This window comes from Macrotis lagotis, chromosome 5, assembly GCF_037893015.1.
Source record: "Macrotis lagotis isolate mMagLag1 chromosome 5, bilby.v1.9.chrom.fasta, whole genome shotgun sequence".
Taxonomy (NCBI): Eukaryota; Metazoa; Chordata; class Mammalia; order Peramelemorphia; family Peramelidae; genus Macrotis; species Macrotis lagotis.
The window spans coordinates 246301378-246316461 of record NC_133662.1 but is presented as its reverse complement, the minus strand read 5'-3'; the positions used below and the strand labels follow the sequence as shown (position 1 = coordinate 246316461).

The 15084-nt window shown below is 41.3% G+C and overlaps 1 protein-coding gene across 3 annotated transcripts in view; it reads right to left on the bottom strand.

Annotated features, from left to right (window-relative positions):
* PIGL (phosphatidylinositol glycan anchor biosynthesis class L) overlaps nucleotides 1–15084 on the bottom strand; it is a 209589-nt gene that overhangs the window by 88477 nt on the left and 106028 nt on the right. For all 3 annotated transcript variants that reach the window (XR_012468831.1, XR_012468830.1, XM_074189275.1), the window contains exon 4: nucleotides 2516–2583. Coding sequence is in view for 1 of the 3 variants with exons in the window: in XM_074189275.1 (XP_074045376.1) it covers nucleotides 2516–2583 (68 nt within the window). In the remaining 2 variants the exon portion in view is untranslated. The remainder of the gene's footprint in view (nucleotides 1–2515; nucleotides 2584–15084) is intronic.

The window sequence follows — 15084 nt, the reverse complement described above, 5'->3', positions numbered from 1 at the left end:
GTCTAGTTTTCTGGAGAAGCAATCAGGCATTCTGTTGTTACCCTCTCTTCTATCTGGAAGCATAATGAGCCTTAGCGACTCTTTGATGTAAAGTTCTTATGAATTTTCACTGGATTTCTAGACTTTAAACAGTTTAGAAAGGTGACTTCTATAGGGATTGGTAGTGGGTTCTAAGGTATATATGGGTGGCAGTTCACAGGACTCTGTCTGAAAATAGCTCAAGGTGTTTGTGGAAATATTGCAGCTCCAGGCCCTGGGTAGCTTCTGAACAACAGCCTGGGGAAGCAGGTGTATGGGAAATGAAAGGACAAAGTCAAATCCAGGGGTTGATGAACTTTTCCCAGGGGCACCCTCTAGGGAAAAGTGTCCATAAATTCTGGACCCCTTGATCAATATTGATCTTCTGTCCATCTACTGTGTGTCCTGAAGAGGGATGCTGCGTCTGGCTCAGTTCATTACAGGGTCAAGCAGGACTGTGGAAATGCTGACTGGAAAGATAATATGGAGCTGGTCCATCTGTTAGTAGGACTTACATGGGGCTAGGGTCCTGGATCTGGGCTTGGCTACTTGTGGTGGCAGGAAGAATCTTTGGATAGGAATTGTGACTTGGTACTCGTGATCCAGTTCTGCCACCAACTACCTTGGTAACTTTGGACCCATGACAAATGAGGGCATAGGACTAGCTGTCAGCTAAGGTCCCATCCATTTCTAAGCATTCACGATTTCTTTGCTCTATAGTCTCGATCCCCTTGATGTGCAGGTCTGAGTCCTCACTCTTCTAAACTAAGCGTGCTAGGTTTGTTCTAAGAGGTGGCACAGTGGATAGAGTACTGAAGGCTTGGAACTGGGAAGGCTCATCTTCATGCATTCAAATCCAGCCTCAGACACTTACTAGTAGTATGGTCTTGGTGAAGTCACTCCATTGCATTCCTCATCTGTCAACTGAGCTGGAGAAGGAAATGACAAACTACTCTCCATGATCTCTGCAAAGAAAACCCTAAATGGGGCACAGGGAATCTGGGACAACTGAAAAACTTTTTTTTTTCCTCTTTCTCTTTTTCTCTCCTTTCTTTCTCTCTTTTTGTTTCTTCTTTCCTTTCTATCTATCTAAAACACATTCTGTCCCCAGAGAAACATTTGACTACTCAGGGTTTTACAAATAATCCTTTGGGTTTGGATTTCATTATTGTGACTCTTGAGCCCCCATCAGTGTATGTCACATGAACAATTTTCTATCAGACTTATATAGCTCTTGAAAAAGATTATTTAATAAATAAATTTACTCTTTCAGTAACATTAGCATGTATTCTATAAATACATTATATAATGCAATCTATATATATTGAATATGTATGTATATTATATATATATAATATAATGGGTATAATAAGTAAAAATATATATGTAATAAAATATGTAATAATATAAAATATATTTGTAATAAAATGTGTATATAATATAAAACTGACATAGAAACACGTTTATAATATATATATAGTAAAGGGTGGGGAGAGAGAGAAAGAGAGAGATGGAGAGAATAGTATCTTAAGTTCTGCCAATTTATAAAGGAAGGAGTCCTGACTTGAAGTCAGAAGACTTGGATGTAATCTTTGTTTGGCCACTTAACTAGCCAGAAGACTCTGTTACTTCTCCAAACTTCAGGCTTTATAAATTCAAGATCATAGTCCCTATACTGCCTCATCATCGATGTGTTGCAAAAATCAAAGGAGATAATGTGTACTAATGGGTATTTTTTGGAAACTGTAAAATGCTCTTTAAGTATCTGGAATCCTTAAGAGGTAATAGAGGTGGTATGTAAAGAGAGTAGACTTGAGAGTCAAGAAGAGGGTATAAATTGCATCTCTAACACATACTCTCCTGACTGGGTGATACTAGACAGGTATACCTCTCAATGTCCATGAAACTCTCTAAAATTACTGGTTGTCGAGCAAGTGGGACTTGGTGGGGGAGATGAGACTGTGTACTGGTAATGGGAATTTACTCACTGGGAGGATGAAGTAAAGACAAGTTAGATGCTGTGGTTAAAAAAGCACTTTGGGAGAAAAATGACATTGGGTTTCCAAGGCACCAGCATTGTTACTGGTTATAGTTAGACCTGCCTAGTCAAAAGAAGAGAGACTTTTGGGTCCCCTCCCTTCCCCCTCCCCAGGTGGCTCCATGCTTTGGTTGGAAGGAGATGCTGCAGGAAGTGCCCTCCCCCATCCTTCCTCTTCCCCCAGCTTATTCAACATCCCCACCCCCAACCCCGTCTCAGGAGCACATGGCTCAGGGGCAGCTAGGATACAGCACCAGTCCTGGAGTCAAAAGGACCTGAATTCAAATCCAGTCTCAGACACTTAATAATTGCCTAGCTGTGTGACCTTGGGCAAGCCAATTGATCCCATTGTTTTGCAAAAACCAAAAGGAGAAAAAAAAAAAGAATACATCTCCAAGTTATGCTTAATCCTAGAAATGATGAAGACATTGCAGAAAGCACCCTTCTCTCATACCTTACCTTATTGCAGAATAAAGGGCGATGTGGTTGGGGTGACCACTCACCCCATCAGTGTCAAACGTCACCACCTGTGGAGAAAGCCAGACCAGAGTCAGGCAGGCAGAGCTGCTGAGGGGGAAGGGGTTAGACAGCTGTTCCACCACACTTTACCAAGAGGCAGGGATCAGGGTGGCCCCCTGCCAAGAGATGCAGGTGGCCAGGGCTAAGGTTCTGAGGAGGAAGTGACACTAATAGGGTGCTGAGGCTGGTGAGGGTTTATATGGGGTACCTTGAATGGGGCTGGCAATGACTAGAACTGCTCACAGCCAGGATGGAGTGGAGGCTAAACATTTCTCAAGGCTTCTGTGCTGACCAGAGGGCTTCACTGCAGGGAGTGATTGGTTGGAGGATCAAGTCTGGGAAAGGGTCATTTTTATCTTCCTGGTGGAGAATGGAAAAAACACATTCTTTCTTTGAGGACAGTCATAATGATGGATCATTTCAACAACAAGGAAAGTCTATGCTCTAGAAAGGCCAGATTAATTCATCAAATCCTCCAGTTCAGACAGAGAAGCCACAAAGACCATCTATCACTTAGTTTTGAAGGAATCCAAATGCCTTAGATACATAAAAACCAGGCAGTGCATGGATCCTCCAGCGGCATTGATTGGGCCATCCCTCAGAGAATAATTAAGATTTATCCATGTACTCAAGGTTGTTCCACAGAGCACAGAATAATGGCAATCACTATTACTATCATAATTATACTGTCTTTCCAAAATTTCTATTCCAACAGCAGATTCCTGTGATTAACCCAATCAATTCAACCAGAATCAATAAGTATCTACCAAGGGCAAGTCAGTGTTCTCCGTTCTGGAGATACAAAGACAAAAATGAAACGGACCTGCTCTCAAGGAGTTTAACGCTCTGCTGGAAGAGAACAACACATGTTAAATGATCCAGAATAAATATTAAGTAAGTTCTGAGGTGGGGCCAGAGTCAACAAAGATGGGCAGGAAGGAAGGAAGGAAGGAAGGAAGGAAGGAAGGAAGGAAGGAAGGAAGGAAGGAAGGAAGGAAGGAAGGAAAAACCCATTTATTGACATCTACTGCATGCTGCAGGTATAAGAGATGGCACTAGACCTGAGCCTCCATAAACACTAAGAGTCTGATATATTGAAGGAATTATGGAAGAGATAAATATGAGTAAGAAAAAGGTTTTACCCTCAAATAGCTTGGAATCAAATAGTTAGGTAGTTGAGACAACTAGCCATACAAATGCCCCAAATGACGCAGGATGACTAGAGAGAGTTTCCTAGTCCTCAGAGCTGGAGGGGGTGCAGGGCCTCTTCTAGGCCATTTTGGGTCTGTCTAGGCCTGAAGGGCAATCCTTGCTACAACTCCAAAAGTGGGCATCCACATAATGACTTAAGAATTCAGTTCAGTTAAAATCAGATGTTAAAATATACAAAATGAAAAACAAGTTACCAAAATACACAAATGCCAAATAAAATAAAATTTGTTAAAACAAATATGTATAATTTAATGAACAGAAACATCCTGTTTCCATGTCCTCTTCTGATCTCTGGTTTTTTCCCTGTAGATTTTTCCTGGTCTTTATCATAATTCTTTATAACACAGGCCTGACATACACAAACGTTGATTTTTTCCAATTTTTGTTTTGTTTACTGTGCATTTTGACATGTGTACAGGCCTACATTTCCTGGTTCTCTTTACAGTTGGACCCACCTTTTGGACCACATCCATGCCTTGACTGATATGGACAACTCCTAATGAAGAAACCCTCTTCAGCAATGCAGATGGCTAGGTCTTGGGTCACTGAGGTTAAATCATCTGACCAGGATCACATGGTCAATATATATCAGAGGCCAGTTTCAACACAGATTATCCTGACTTTGAGGCTGACTTTCTAGTTACTAAGCCAAACTTTTTAGTTTCAGGGTCTCTTTACATTCTTAAAAATTATTGAAGATCCCTTAAGAGTTTTTCTTTATATTGATTATATTTACTGATATTGACCATATTAGAAATGGAAAAAGTCTTAGTATTATTATGGAAACAGTTTGGATATTGAAGACCCCCTGAAAGGGTCTTGGGTAATCCCTGGATCATCAGACCACACTGAGACCTTCTTGTCTGTCCTGCTTTTTACCTCTCATTTCTGAATGTTTCCATACATCTATTTTTTTTACTTTTTTCAATCTTTGTAATAAAATGTGCCATTTATACCACATTTTAAGGTTTAGAAAGTACTCCACAGAATTATCTCATCTGCTATCAACAATCCTTTGAGGCAAATGAAGAAATGGAGACTGAGAGATCAAGTGATTTGACCAAAGGTCTCTCAGCTAGTCTATATCTAAGGCCAGATTTGAATATATAGTCTTTCTGATGCATTAGTTCTTTTTTTAAGGTAATTCTGTTTATTTTTTTGAAGAGAGTTTATTTATTTTGAGTTTTACAATGTTTCCCCCATTCTTGCTTCTCTCCCCCTACCTCCCACAGAAGGCATTCTGTTAGTGTTTACATTGGTTCCATGGTATACATTGATCTCAGTTGAATGTGATGACAGAGAAATCATATCCTTAAGGAAGAAAAATAAAGTATGAGATAGTAAAATTACATACTGAGATATATTAGTTTTTTCCAATTGATAGTTTATTTTATTTTTTCCAATTACATACACCGTCGAATTTTTTTAGCCAGAATAACTTCTATGCACACATACACACACACACACACACACACACACACACAGACACAGAGGCATACATGCACAAAGACACATTCTCTTGAAGGTCTCCTTATATTGAACCAATGTAGATAGAGCAATTTAAAGTCTGCAAAATACTTTCCAAACATTATTTTAATGAAGAATGAGATATCCTCCAAACAAGGTTCTCTCTTTAAGGCTGTCACTTTTGTGTCTTTGGTACTTTGTACACAATAGGTAGGAGTTTCCCAACCACTCCTGAGTTAGGAACAATAGTCTTTTGTCTGATTTGACACAGGAAGACACTGAGGCTCAGAGACATGAAGCAATATCCCCAGTTTTAGTAAATGGTGGGATTTAAATCCTGAGCTCCCTAATTCTATAGTCCACTGCCTTTCCTTGATGAGAAGAGATAGACTTTCTAAAATGATATTCTACAAGAGACCATGTTCTTATAGTCACACAAATGACTGTGGGGTGGTTTATTGACAATTTAAAAAGTCTTTGATTTAGCAGAACAAAATGTCCTTCAAGGATTTCCTCCAAGAAGGTCCTTGCCATGCACATATCTGAATCTGGAAAAATCCTCAGATAGTGCACCAAAAGAGATGGCCATTCAGTAGTTTTGATGATAAATATTTCAGGGAGACATGCGCTGGCCCAAAATGTTGGCTGCTCTCACTGAGGGAGAACATGTGGCATTGCTATCTGAGTGACCTTGGGCAAATCACTGAGCTTCTTCAGTACATGTGTCCTATTCTGTAAAAGAGGGTTTAAGACTAGATGATCTCTGCTGTCTCTTCTAGCTCTACATTGATGATCCTGTGTTCACCCCAGAGTTCACTGGAAGAGGGATTTTCATTAGATGAGGACATTCTCTAATACGGACTATCATCTTATGCTTTGGTTTGGTGAATCATCTTGAACTGATCAGACAAAAGCCTTAGAACACTAAAAAGTCTCCTAAACAAGACTTACAGCCATTCAAGAGAGTTCATCCTAATCATCCACATAAGAAAACTAAGTGGATGAAAACTGTCCATTGGCCAAACTATGGAAATACATTAAAACTTCCTAGTTTTTCAAGAAATACTAAGCAATAATATTTTTTCTAAAACCCTTTCCAAAATTTTCAGGAAAGGTTCTTTGAAAGGTGGGTGATAGGTCAACAAAAAGGCATTTCTTAGGGAAAATGAATTGAGCTTGATATTCAACCTTTTTCTATAAAGAATAATTTTGTAGTTTATATCTTTACAATGTTTAACATCATTGACTCCCCACCCACTGGAAGCAGATTGATTCCACCCTTCTCCAAGAGTAAAAAGGAACAGGATGGCTAATTGGTTACTCATCTATTCTTAAATATTAACCCAGATCGTAATTTCTTATCTTTTTTTCTTTTTTCAAGATTCCTATAGTATAACTTGATTTCATCTTGGGGAAGAGAATTTGAATAAGGGGAGTAGTCTAGTAGGAAATGGGCTGGCTATAGTTGGTTGCTCACCTATTCTTAAATATTAATCCAGACTTTATTTTAATAATTTTTTTCTTTGTTCAAGAGTCCTTAAAGTTACTTGAGATCATCTTTGGGAAAAGAGTTCTGTTAGAGGGGATAGGAACTATGCCTGGTTTAGCGCTCTCTCTCCCTTTCTCTCTCTCTCAAATGGATTAGATATAGATGAATATTAAATTAAATAGTTTCTGGCAGATGAACCTAAAAACATGACAGTAAAATATTAGTATAAAAATACTTTTCTTCTACAAAACCATCTTATGAAATTGGATGGACAATTCATCAGAATACATACTTAGATACTTGGGATGTATGAGATGTTCAGGGAGGATTAGTACTTCTGGTTTAGGGGCTATTGAACCTTTTCAGGGCTATTCATATACCTTTGATGTCCACCTGTCCTCCAACTATCATCTTGGGCTCTCAGAACCTATAGTATACCCAGTCAACACATTAGCTGGTATAATCATTTCAGCAGATGAGTCTCAAACCCTTTGATGAGTTGGGGGGGATGGCTATCTCAAGCATGTAAAGCCTCCCTCTGGTAAATGGGTAGATGAGAATAATTTATTTCAATGGCCAGAAAGGTGGTTGAAGCAAGGTGCTATGGATTGCTTAGTGCTTGGACAGAAATGCAAGATCATCTAATGAGACAGTTTAATGGAGCCTTCCCCTCCTATCCTTGGCAAGTAAAAAGAGCCCTTTTGGGTGCTGCCCTGCTGAGGGCTGAGGTCAGTTGCTCTCTGGCCTGGGTAGCACCCTGGGTGTACCAGAGCTAGCTCAGACCACTGAGATGATTGTTAAAATCTTCAGTGTGAGCATTTGGACCTCAGAAATCTGCAAACATTACAAATTAGGGCTTGTTTGATTTATTTATATGAAAAAGAAAATGGTTTTAATGCAGAATAAACTTAAAAGAGTATCTGAGGGTCAATGCATTCCCTGCCCCAGCCCCACTCTCATCCTCCAGAGCTATTTGTTATACATTGACCAGCACATTTCTCTCTCAGGGTGAAGGGCACTGAATTGTTTTCCAGGAGGAAAGGAAGGAATGAGCTAAACCCAATTCTAAGAAAATTAAGGGCCATGAAAACACCGAGATAGGAACCCTGTAGATGACCTACCAAGAAAAAGCATCCATTCCAAGGGAGGACAATAGGAACAGAATCTCTCTACCGGCCCCCCCCTCCCCACTTGACCCTGCCAGTATGGACAGGAAATAAGCCAAGACAGGCTCTCTGGGAGGTTTCGTTTTTTCTTTGTCTTTTTTTTTTCTTGAAAAGAGAATACAAATGGGTTGGGACAGAGTAATGTGATCTGGAATTGCAGGGTGCTGTTTCTACTCCACATATCTTCCCTCCCTCATCCATCCTTCTTCCAAACTTCCCTCCTATCAAAGACCTCACCATTTTTTTTCATCTCCAGGGCGTTGTTCCCTCCTAAAGAAAAATGAAACAGTTTCTTGCCACACTTTCCTTCCTTCCTGGGAGTCATAGGGAATGTGATCTTGTCACAAGGAAGCCTATGGAGGCTTTGGATGTTGGATTTCTCTGGGCCTCCCCCAGTGACTTTTTCAGAATAAGGGAAGATGTGACTCTTACCCTTCATTCTTGCCTTCGGGGGCATTTGAGACCCATTATCCTACAGAGGAAGGTCTAGGGCCAGCCTAATGAAATAGGTGCTCTAATGAAAGGCACTAGGTCATTTAGTTCAGTTCTCCTTTAATAGCCTCCTACTCTGATAAAAAAAAACCACTGGGGAAATGCTAACCAAATAAGGATGAGAAGCAACACTACCCTTTCCTCTGAAGTGGGTGATGAGACAAGCTAAGCATGAACAGGAATCTTTGACAAGGACTGAAAAGGTGCCTGGACAGCTAGTTGTAGCAGCGGATACAGCCCTGGGCTTGGAGTCAGGAAGACTCACCTTCCTGAGTTCACATCCAGCCTCAGACACTTACTAGTTGGGAGACCCTGGGCAAGTCACTTCACTCTTGTCTGTCTCAGTTTTCTAAACTGTGAAATGAGCTGGAAAAGGTAATGGCAAACCATTCCAGTATCTTTGCCAAGAAAACCCCAAATGAGGTCACAGAGAGTTGGATATAATTGAAAAATGGTTCACCCACCATCACCACAACAAAGAAGGGGTCTAGAAAAATTCTATAAGAAATATAAGGGGGGAGCGATTAGGTGGCTTAGTGGATAAAGCACCGGCCCTGGAGTCAGGAGTACCTGGGTTCAAATCTGGTCTCAGACACTTAATAATGACCTAGCTGTGTGGCCTTGGGCAAGCCACTTAACCCCATTGCCTTTCAAAAACCTAAAAAAAAAAAAAAAGAAATATAAGAGGGGGAGAAATAGTTTTCAGTTGAGGGGGATTAAGGAATGCTTCATGGAGGAGCAGGTACCTAGTCTTGCCCTTGAAGATTATAGGGTCACAGAGTTCGAGCAGGAAGGGACCTTGGAAGCCATCCTAACTCTTCAGATGAAGAAAAAGAGGAGCAGGGGCAGCTAGGTGGTGCAGTGAATAGAGCACTGGGGCCCTGGAGTCAGGAGAAGCTGAACTCAAATCTGGTATCAAATCAGATACTTCATAATTCCCTAGCTGTGTGGCCTTGGGCAAGCCACTTAACCCCATTGCCTTGCCAAAAAAACCAAACCAAAACAAAACAAAAAAGAAAAAGGAAAAGGAAAAGACAGCAGAGGTTAATGGACTTACTTGTCCCATTTATAAAGATCTGAGATAAGATTTGAACCTAGCTTTTCCTGCCTCCAGAGCAATGCTTTAGTGCTATTTCATAATTCTCCTCAAGAAAAGGATTTCAAAAAGTGGAAAGGTGAAAGGAGGGAATCCCAGGTGTGGGGATTGGTCTCTGTTAGTATACAGAAGCTGGAGAGGGCAGAAGGAGACTCCTCCTAGAAGGGTAGCTCATGTCTAAAACATATCTCCCCCCCCATCCATCCTTCTTCCAAACTTCCCTCCTTCTATCAAAGGCCTTGCCATGTTTTCATCTCCAAGGTTACAATGTTGGCATTAACCTTATCTTCTCCTCTTTCCCATAGCCTATATTCCAGCTACCAAATCTTGCTGTTCTTGAATCTCCTGTTCTCTTAACTCTCACAATAATCATGACCTTAGTTCAAACTCTCAATCCCCTCTTGTTGCTATGGTCTTCCCATTGATCTCCTTGCCTTGAGTCTTTTGCCACCCCAATGCAGCTTCCACACACCTTCCCAGTGGTTTTCCTCAGGGACAGAACTCTCCAACTCAAGAAACTCCAGTGGCTCCTTACTTCCTCAAGTATAAAACAGAAACTCCTCTGACTGGCTCTTAAAGAACTCTGCAACATTGCCTACATCTAATTCTTCATTACTCCCCTTCCAGAACTTTATGGCCTGGTGAAGCTTTCCTTCTCTCCATTCCTCATGCTCTGCCAGACCCCAACCTGATGCCTCCTCTGAATCCTCAGCCCTCCAGATATAGCTCAAGTGCCACCTTCTCCATGAAATCTTTCTGAATCCTTTTCATTTAAAAAGTATTTGTATAACCTAGCCCTAGCTTGGAGTCCTGAACACAGCAGGAGCTTGCTAAAGTTTGTTGAATTAAAATAGTACAGATGATAGATAATGACAGAGGGTGGGAATGGAAAGGATGGATAGGAAACACTGGCAAGAGCAGCTTGACAGGGCTTGCATCTGCCTGCTTCTTTGTCTCTATTTCTCTATATATCTTTCAGTCTCTATCTCTATCTGTCCCTGTTTATCTGTCTCTGTCAGTTAGATGGTGCAGAGGGTAGAGCGCCAGCCCTGAAATCAGGACCACCCTGAGTTCAAATTTGGCCTCAGACACTTACTAGCTGTGCGACCTTGGGCAAGTCTCTTAACCCTGATTGCCTCAGTGCTATCTCCAGCTGTCCTGATTCAAATCTGACTACTGGACCCAGATGGCTCTGGAGGAGAAAGTGAGACTGGTGACTTGGCACAGCTCCCCTTCATTCAAATCCAATTCATATGCATGTCATGACATCATCATGTTCCTCTTTGAGAATGAAGGACAAATTATATTATCTAGAGAGGAAGAAGTTGTCTCTGTCTGTCTGTTCCTATCTCTGTCTCTGTTTCTCTATCTGTCTCTGTCTTTGTCTGTCTCTATCTGTCTGTTTCTTTATCTGCCTCTGTTTCTCTTTCTCTGTCTCTATCTTTGATCTCCCCAATAGAAGGTAAGTTCCCTTCAGGGCCTGTTCTTCTTGTGTCTGGTTCTTGTGCTTAGCATATAGAAGGCTCTTTATAAATGCCTGTAGGATTGGTTATCTTTAAACATATTTTCCTTGATTATTTAAAAAAAAATTTTTTTGCAATTAAATAAAATCTATTTTCCCTACCTTTCGCCTGCCCCACCCATTGAAAGAAGAGAAAAAAAAAGAAAAGCTCTTATAACAAATGTTCATAGACAAGTAAAACTTGTTGGATTGGTTATTGGATTGGATTTCCCAAGGTCATGCAAGTAGGAAAAAGAAGAGCTGGGATCCTAATCCAGGTGGATTTTGTCCCCTGAGGCAAGCACTCTGCCTTCTCAGCTTTGGGGGCTGAGAATCATTCTCCAGTCTGGTTCCATGAGACAACTCTGCCCTACTAGGGGCTTCTGCCTGAGTAAAGGGTAGGATCATTTTCCACTGACCCACTCCATTCCAACCCAACTTCATGGCCCTACCTCTCTTCTGCCTCCTGAAGACATGTTTGAAAGTTCAAGAAACCATCCCATTCATATTGAAGGCCTCACCACCTCCTTAGTACAGCCTTGTGTGTCTCCTGTATTAGAACAATATGACCTATGACCCCAAAGCAAAAAGATCTGAGTTCAACTTTTGGTTCTGCCATTAACCTAATGTGTGACCTTGGATAAGGCACTTTAGTCATTTAGGTAACAAATGATTAAATGCTTGGAGAAAGAAGCAAGTGCTAATAGACTGATATATGTATAATGAAGGACTGGCCAATAAGCCCAATCCCTATGGGAATTCACAGAGCATCAATGATGCAATTTCACACATGGAAGAGACTGAGCAGCCACTTTGGGGACAGTGGTGATAGTGAAAATCCATTGGAGAGACTTTCGAGTACATGGAGGCTCCCTTATAAGCAGCTCTGTCTTCTAGCACATGGGGAATGGCATCTACTGTGTGTGCAGCTACAGACCTGTTCCTGGGGCTCACTACAGGGCTTTAGTTGGCCCTGGAGTTGAACCTCTTTTTTCTTGGTTTAATTTGTCTTTTCATCTGATTTCTTCCTGCTAGACTACTGTGTGTGGGGAGAGGTGATGACGTAAGAGAAGAGGCCTGGGGCCCTCTTGCCATCTGAGGTCAACACTTGGTCTCAGGAATATGGGTCTCTATCCTTTGCCTGCCTCAGCATTGGCTCTTTCATTTTAGGTAAAGGAAACTTGGGGGGGGTACAAGGAAGATCTAGAGACCAAGCCCATTTGGGAGTCTGGGAGTGGGACCATCCTGCATTTTTGTAGCCAGCCTAGCATTGATGCCCAGGAAAAGCTTAGAAGAGGACTCCTCTAGGTTTCATACTGCAACTGGATATAGATACTGGATGAAGACTGAGTTTACTCTCCTCAGAGATAAGGGTGGAAAAGGGGAGAGTGTGCCCCTGCAGAGCTGGGGGGGGGGGAATTTTATACTTCTATTTTTGTTCTGTCTTTCAAGTAAAAAAATTTGTTTAAAAAATATATGTTAATTAGTTAAATGAAACTGGGGCATTAATCCCTAGGGTATATCAGTAGGGAGAATACATGCAGAATGAGGGTTCAAGCTGATAGTGTTAAAGAAAGACACCCAACCCTTCAGGAATACCCCTAGAGAGCATATTACAAAATTCTTGAGTCAAACCGATCACCCTGGTGCAGGCCAGAAAAAGTACTAAGAAAAGCTGTTATGAGTGAACCCCACCAGTTCCTGGAGGACAGGGACTGCCTTTCTTTTTATAAATTGTATCTCCTGTGCTTAGCTTGCAGTAGGTGTTACTACATGTTTCTTAGATGGAATAACAAACTCATTCACACACTAAAAAGGAGCTTCAGGTATGTCTTGAGAAGTCAGAAAATGGTTTGGTTCAGACAGTTAGGCAGAATAGCAGAAAGAGTGTTGGACTGAAGAGTTAGGAAAACCTGAGTTCAAATCCTGCCTTAGACTCTTTACTGACAGGGTTACCCTAAGTAAGTCATGTCACCTCTATAAAATGATGGGGTTGGACTGGATGATCTCTAAGCTCTTTTCCAGGTACACATGAATTATTTTTAAGACTAAAGATTCTTGCTTGGTGTTTGGATGCTTTTGTCAAAGAAGCTAAGATAATGTTGATGGAAAGAGGCTTTGGCTGAGAGACACACTCTAGTCCAGAGTCTACCACTGGCTAGCTGGGTGACCCTAGCTGAGCCATAGGAGATTTCATGGCATGAGGTATCCTAATGAGCGAGAGAGTAGTGCCACCATGGGGGCAGCAAGAGGCATAAGACGTTCTAGGTTTTCTATGGCTCCTATAGACAATATATTGGCTGCAATGTCTTTTAACTCATGGGCTGAAGGAAAGGCATTTTCTAATCTGAACTGGATGTGGTAGGTTTGCCAGGTATGGATGCCCTCTCTGCTTAGGAACTCAATATATGGGGAACAATTTCAATGAGTGGGTTTTTGGCAACAAACTTCCAAGGTCTCAGCTGTTCTTTTGGTATCTGAATTGCTTATTCTGGAGGCCGAACTAAATGTGACCGTCACATTGGAGAAGAGGTTAATTCTTTCCAAACTCCAAGGTTGATGGAAAAGAGGTTGTATTGTGTCAGACATAAGGTTAGGGGTTGAAGGACCTTTTGTTGGTTCCTTTTGGGTACCTGGGATTGCAGGCCATCTCACTATTGACAAGGTCTTGGCACTTCCTGAGAGCCCCTAGGACCATGATTCAAAGGCTGGTTAAGGATAACTTGCCTTTCTCCCTCTACCTCACACGTGGAGAGTGCTTTATAGTTACAAAGCACATTGGCACATTAAAAAAATTCTGTTTAATCCTCACAGCTTTACTAAGAAAGGGACAGGTGAGCGCAGGAGAAGCTTTGGTCTCATCATTTTCCAAATGAGCAAACAGTCTTAGTTACTTAACCCAAGTGAAGATATTTGACCAAAGTTCAGGCCTCTGGATTGGCCATCTGTGGCTTTTTCTTTTCTTTTCTTTCTTTCTTTCTTTCTTTCTTTCTTTCTTTCTTTCTTTCTTTCTTTCTTTCTTTCTTTCTTTCTTTCTTTCTTCCTTCCTTCCTTCCTTTCTTTCTTTTTCTTTTTTTCTTCCTTCCTTCCTTTTTTCTTTCTTTGGTTTTTGCAAGGCAAATGGGATTAAGTGGCTTGGCCAAGGCCACACAGCTAGGTAATTATTAAGTGTCTGAGGCTGGATATGAACTCAGGTACTCCTGACTCCAGGGTCAGTGTTCTATCCACTGCATCACCTAGCCACCACTCATCTGTGGCTTTTTGAAAAAAATATATACCAGTGTCTCTTTTGTTGTGCAGCTCAGACCAGGGGATCACCACTCTGAATACAAAGGACACCAGAACAGACAAGCAAATCTCCCCCTAAAAGAATTATTGTCCCTCATATGGGTCTGGGGTTTTATAGATTCCCATCTAAAGTATACAAAAAAGAGCAGCTTTCTTAATCATTCACTGTGCCCTGCTGGGAGACACAAAGTGCAGATAAGACATGATCCCTGTCCTCATGAAACTTACTGTTTCATCATATGTGACAGACTCACGGGCAGATAGAATAATGAAGATAAGTAATATTATAATACAAATGCATTAGATTATTACACAACAAGGTGCTCTGGGAGACCTGTGGCCCTGCCTTGGGGAGAGAGAAGGGACCTCAGGGAGCAGATGAGAGTTGGACTTTGCTGGACAATGTCACTTCCCAAATCCAAATCTTTTTCTTTTGGATCTTGGAGACTGCAGGGGAGAAGACAACTAGACTTGTGGTCTATAGAGATGGGTTCAAATCCTGGCTCCAACATTTAATGACTGTGCTAGGCAGTGGGTAAGTCACATCACCTCTATCTCCTCCTCTGTACCATAGGAATGTGTCTGCTCCCTAATTACAAAAGTATAAGTATTTTGGAAGCCTCAAAAGTGATACCAAAATGGGAGCTGTTCACCTGAACATGGGCTAAGCCTTAACAAACTGACCTCATTAGATTAGAAAAAAATCCCTGAAGATGTTTGCCACTGGTAGAATATGAGAGACAACAGGATGGGGTTCTCCAGAAAGGGAACAGCTTGACACAATGGATTAAGTCAGAA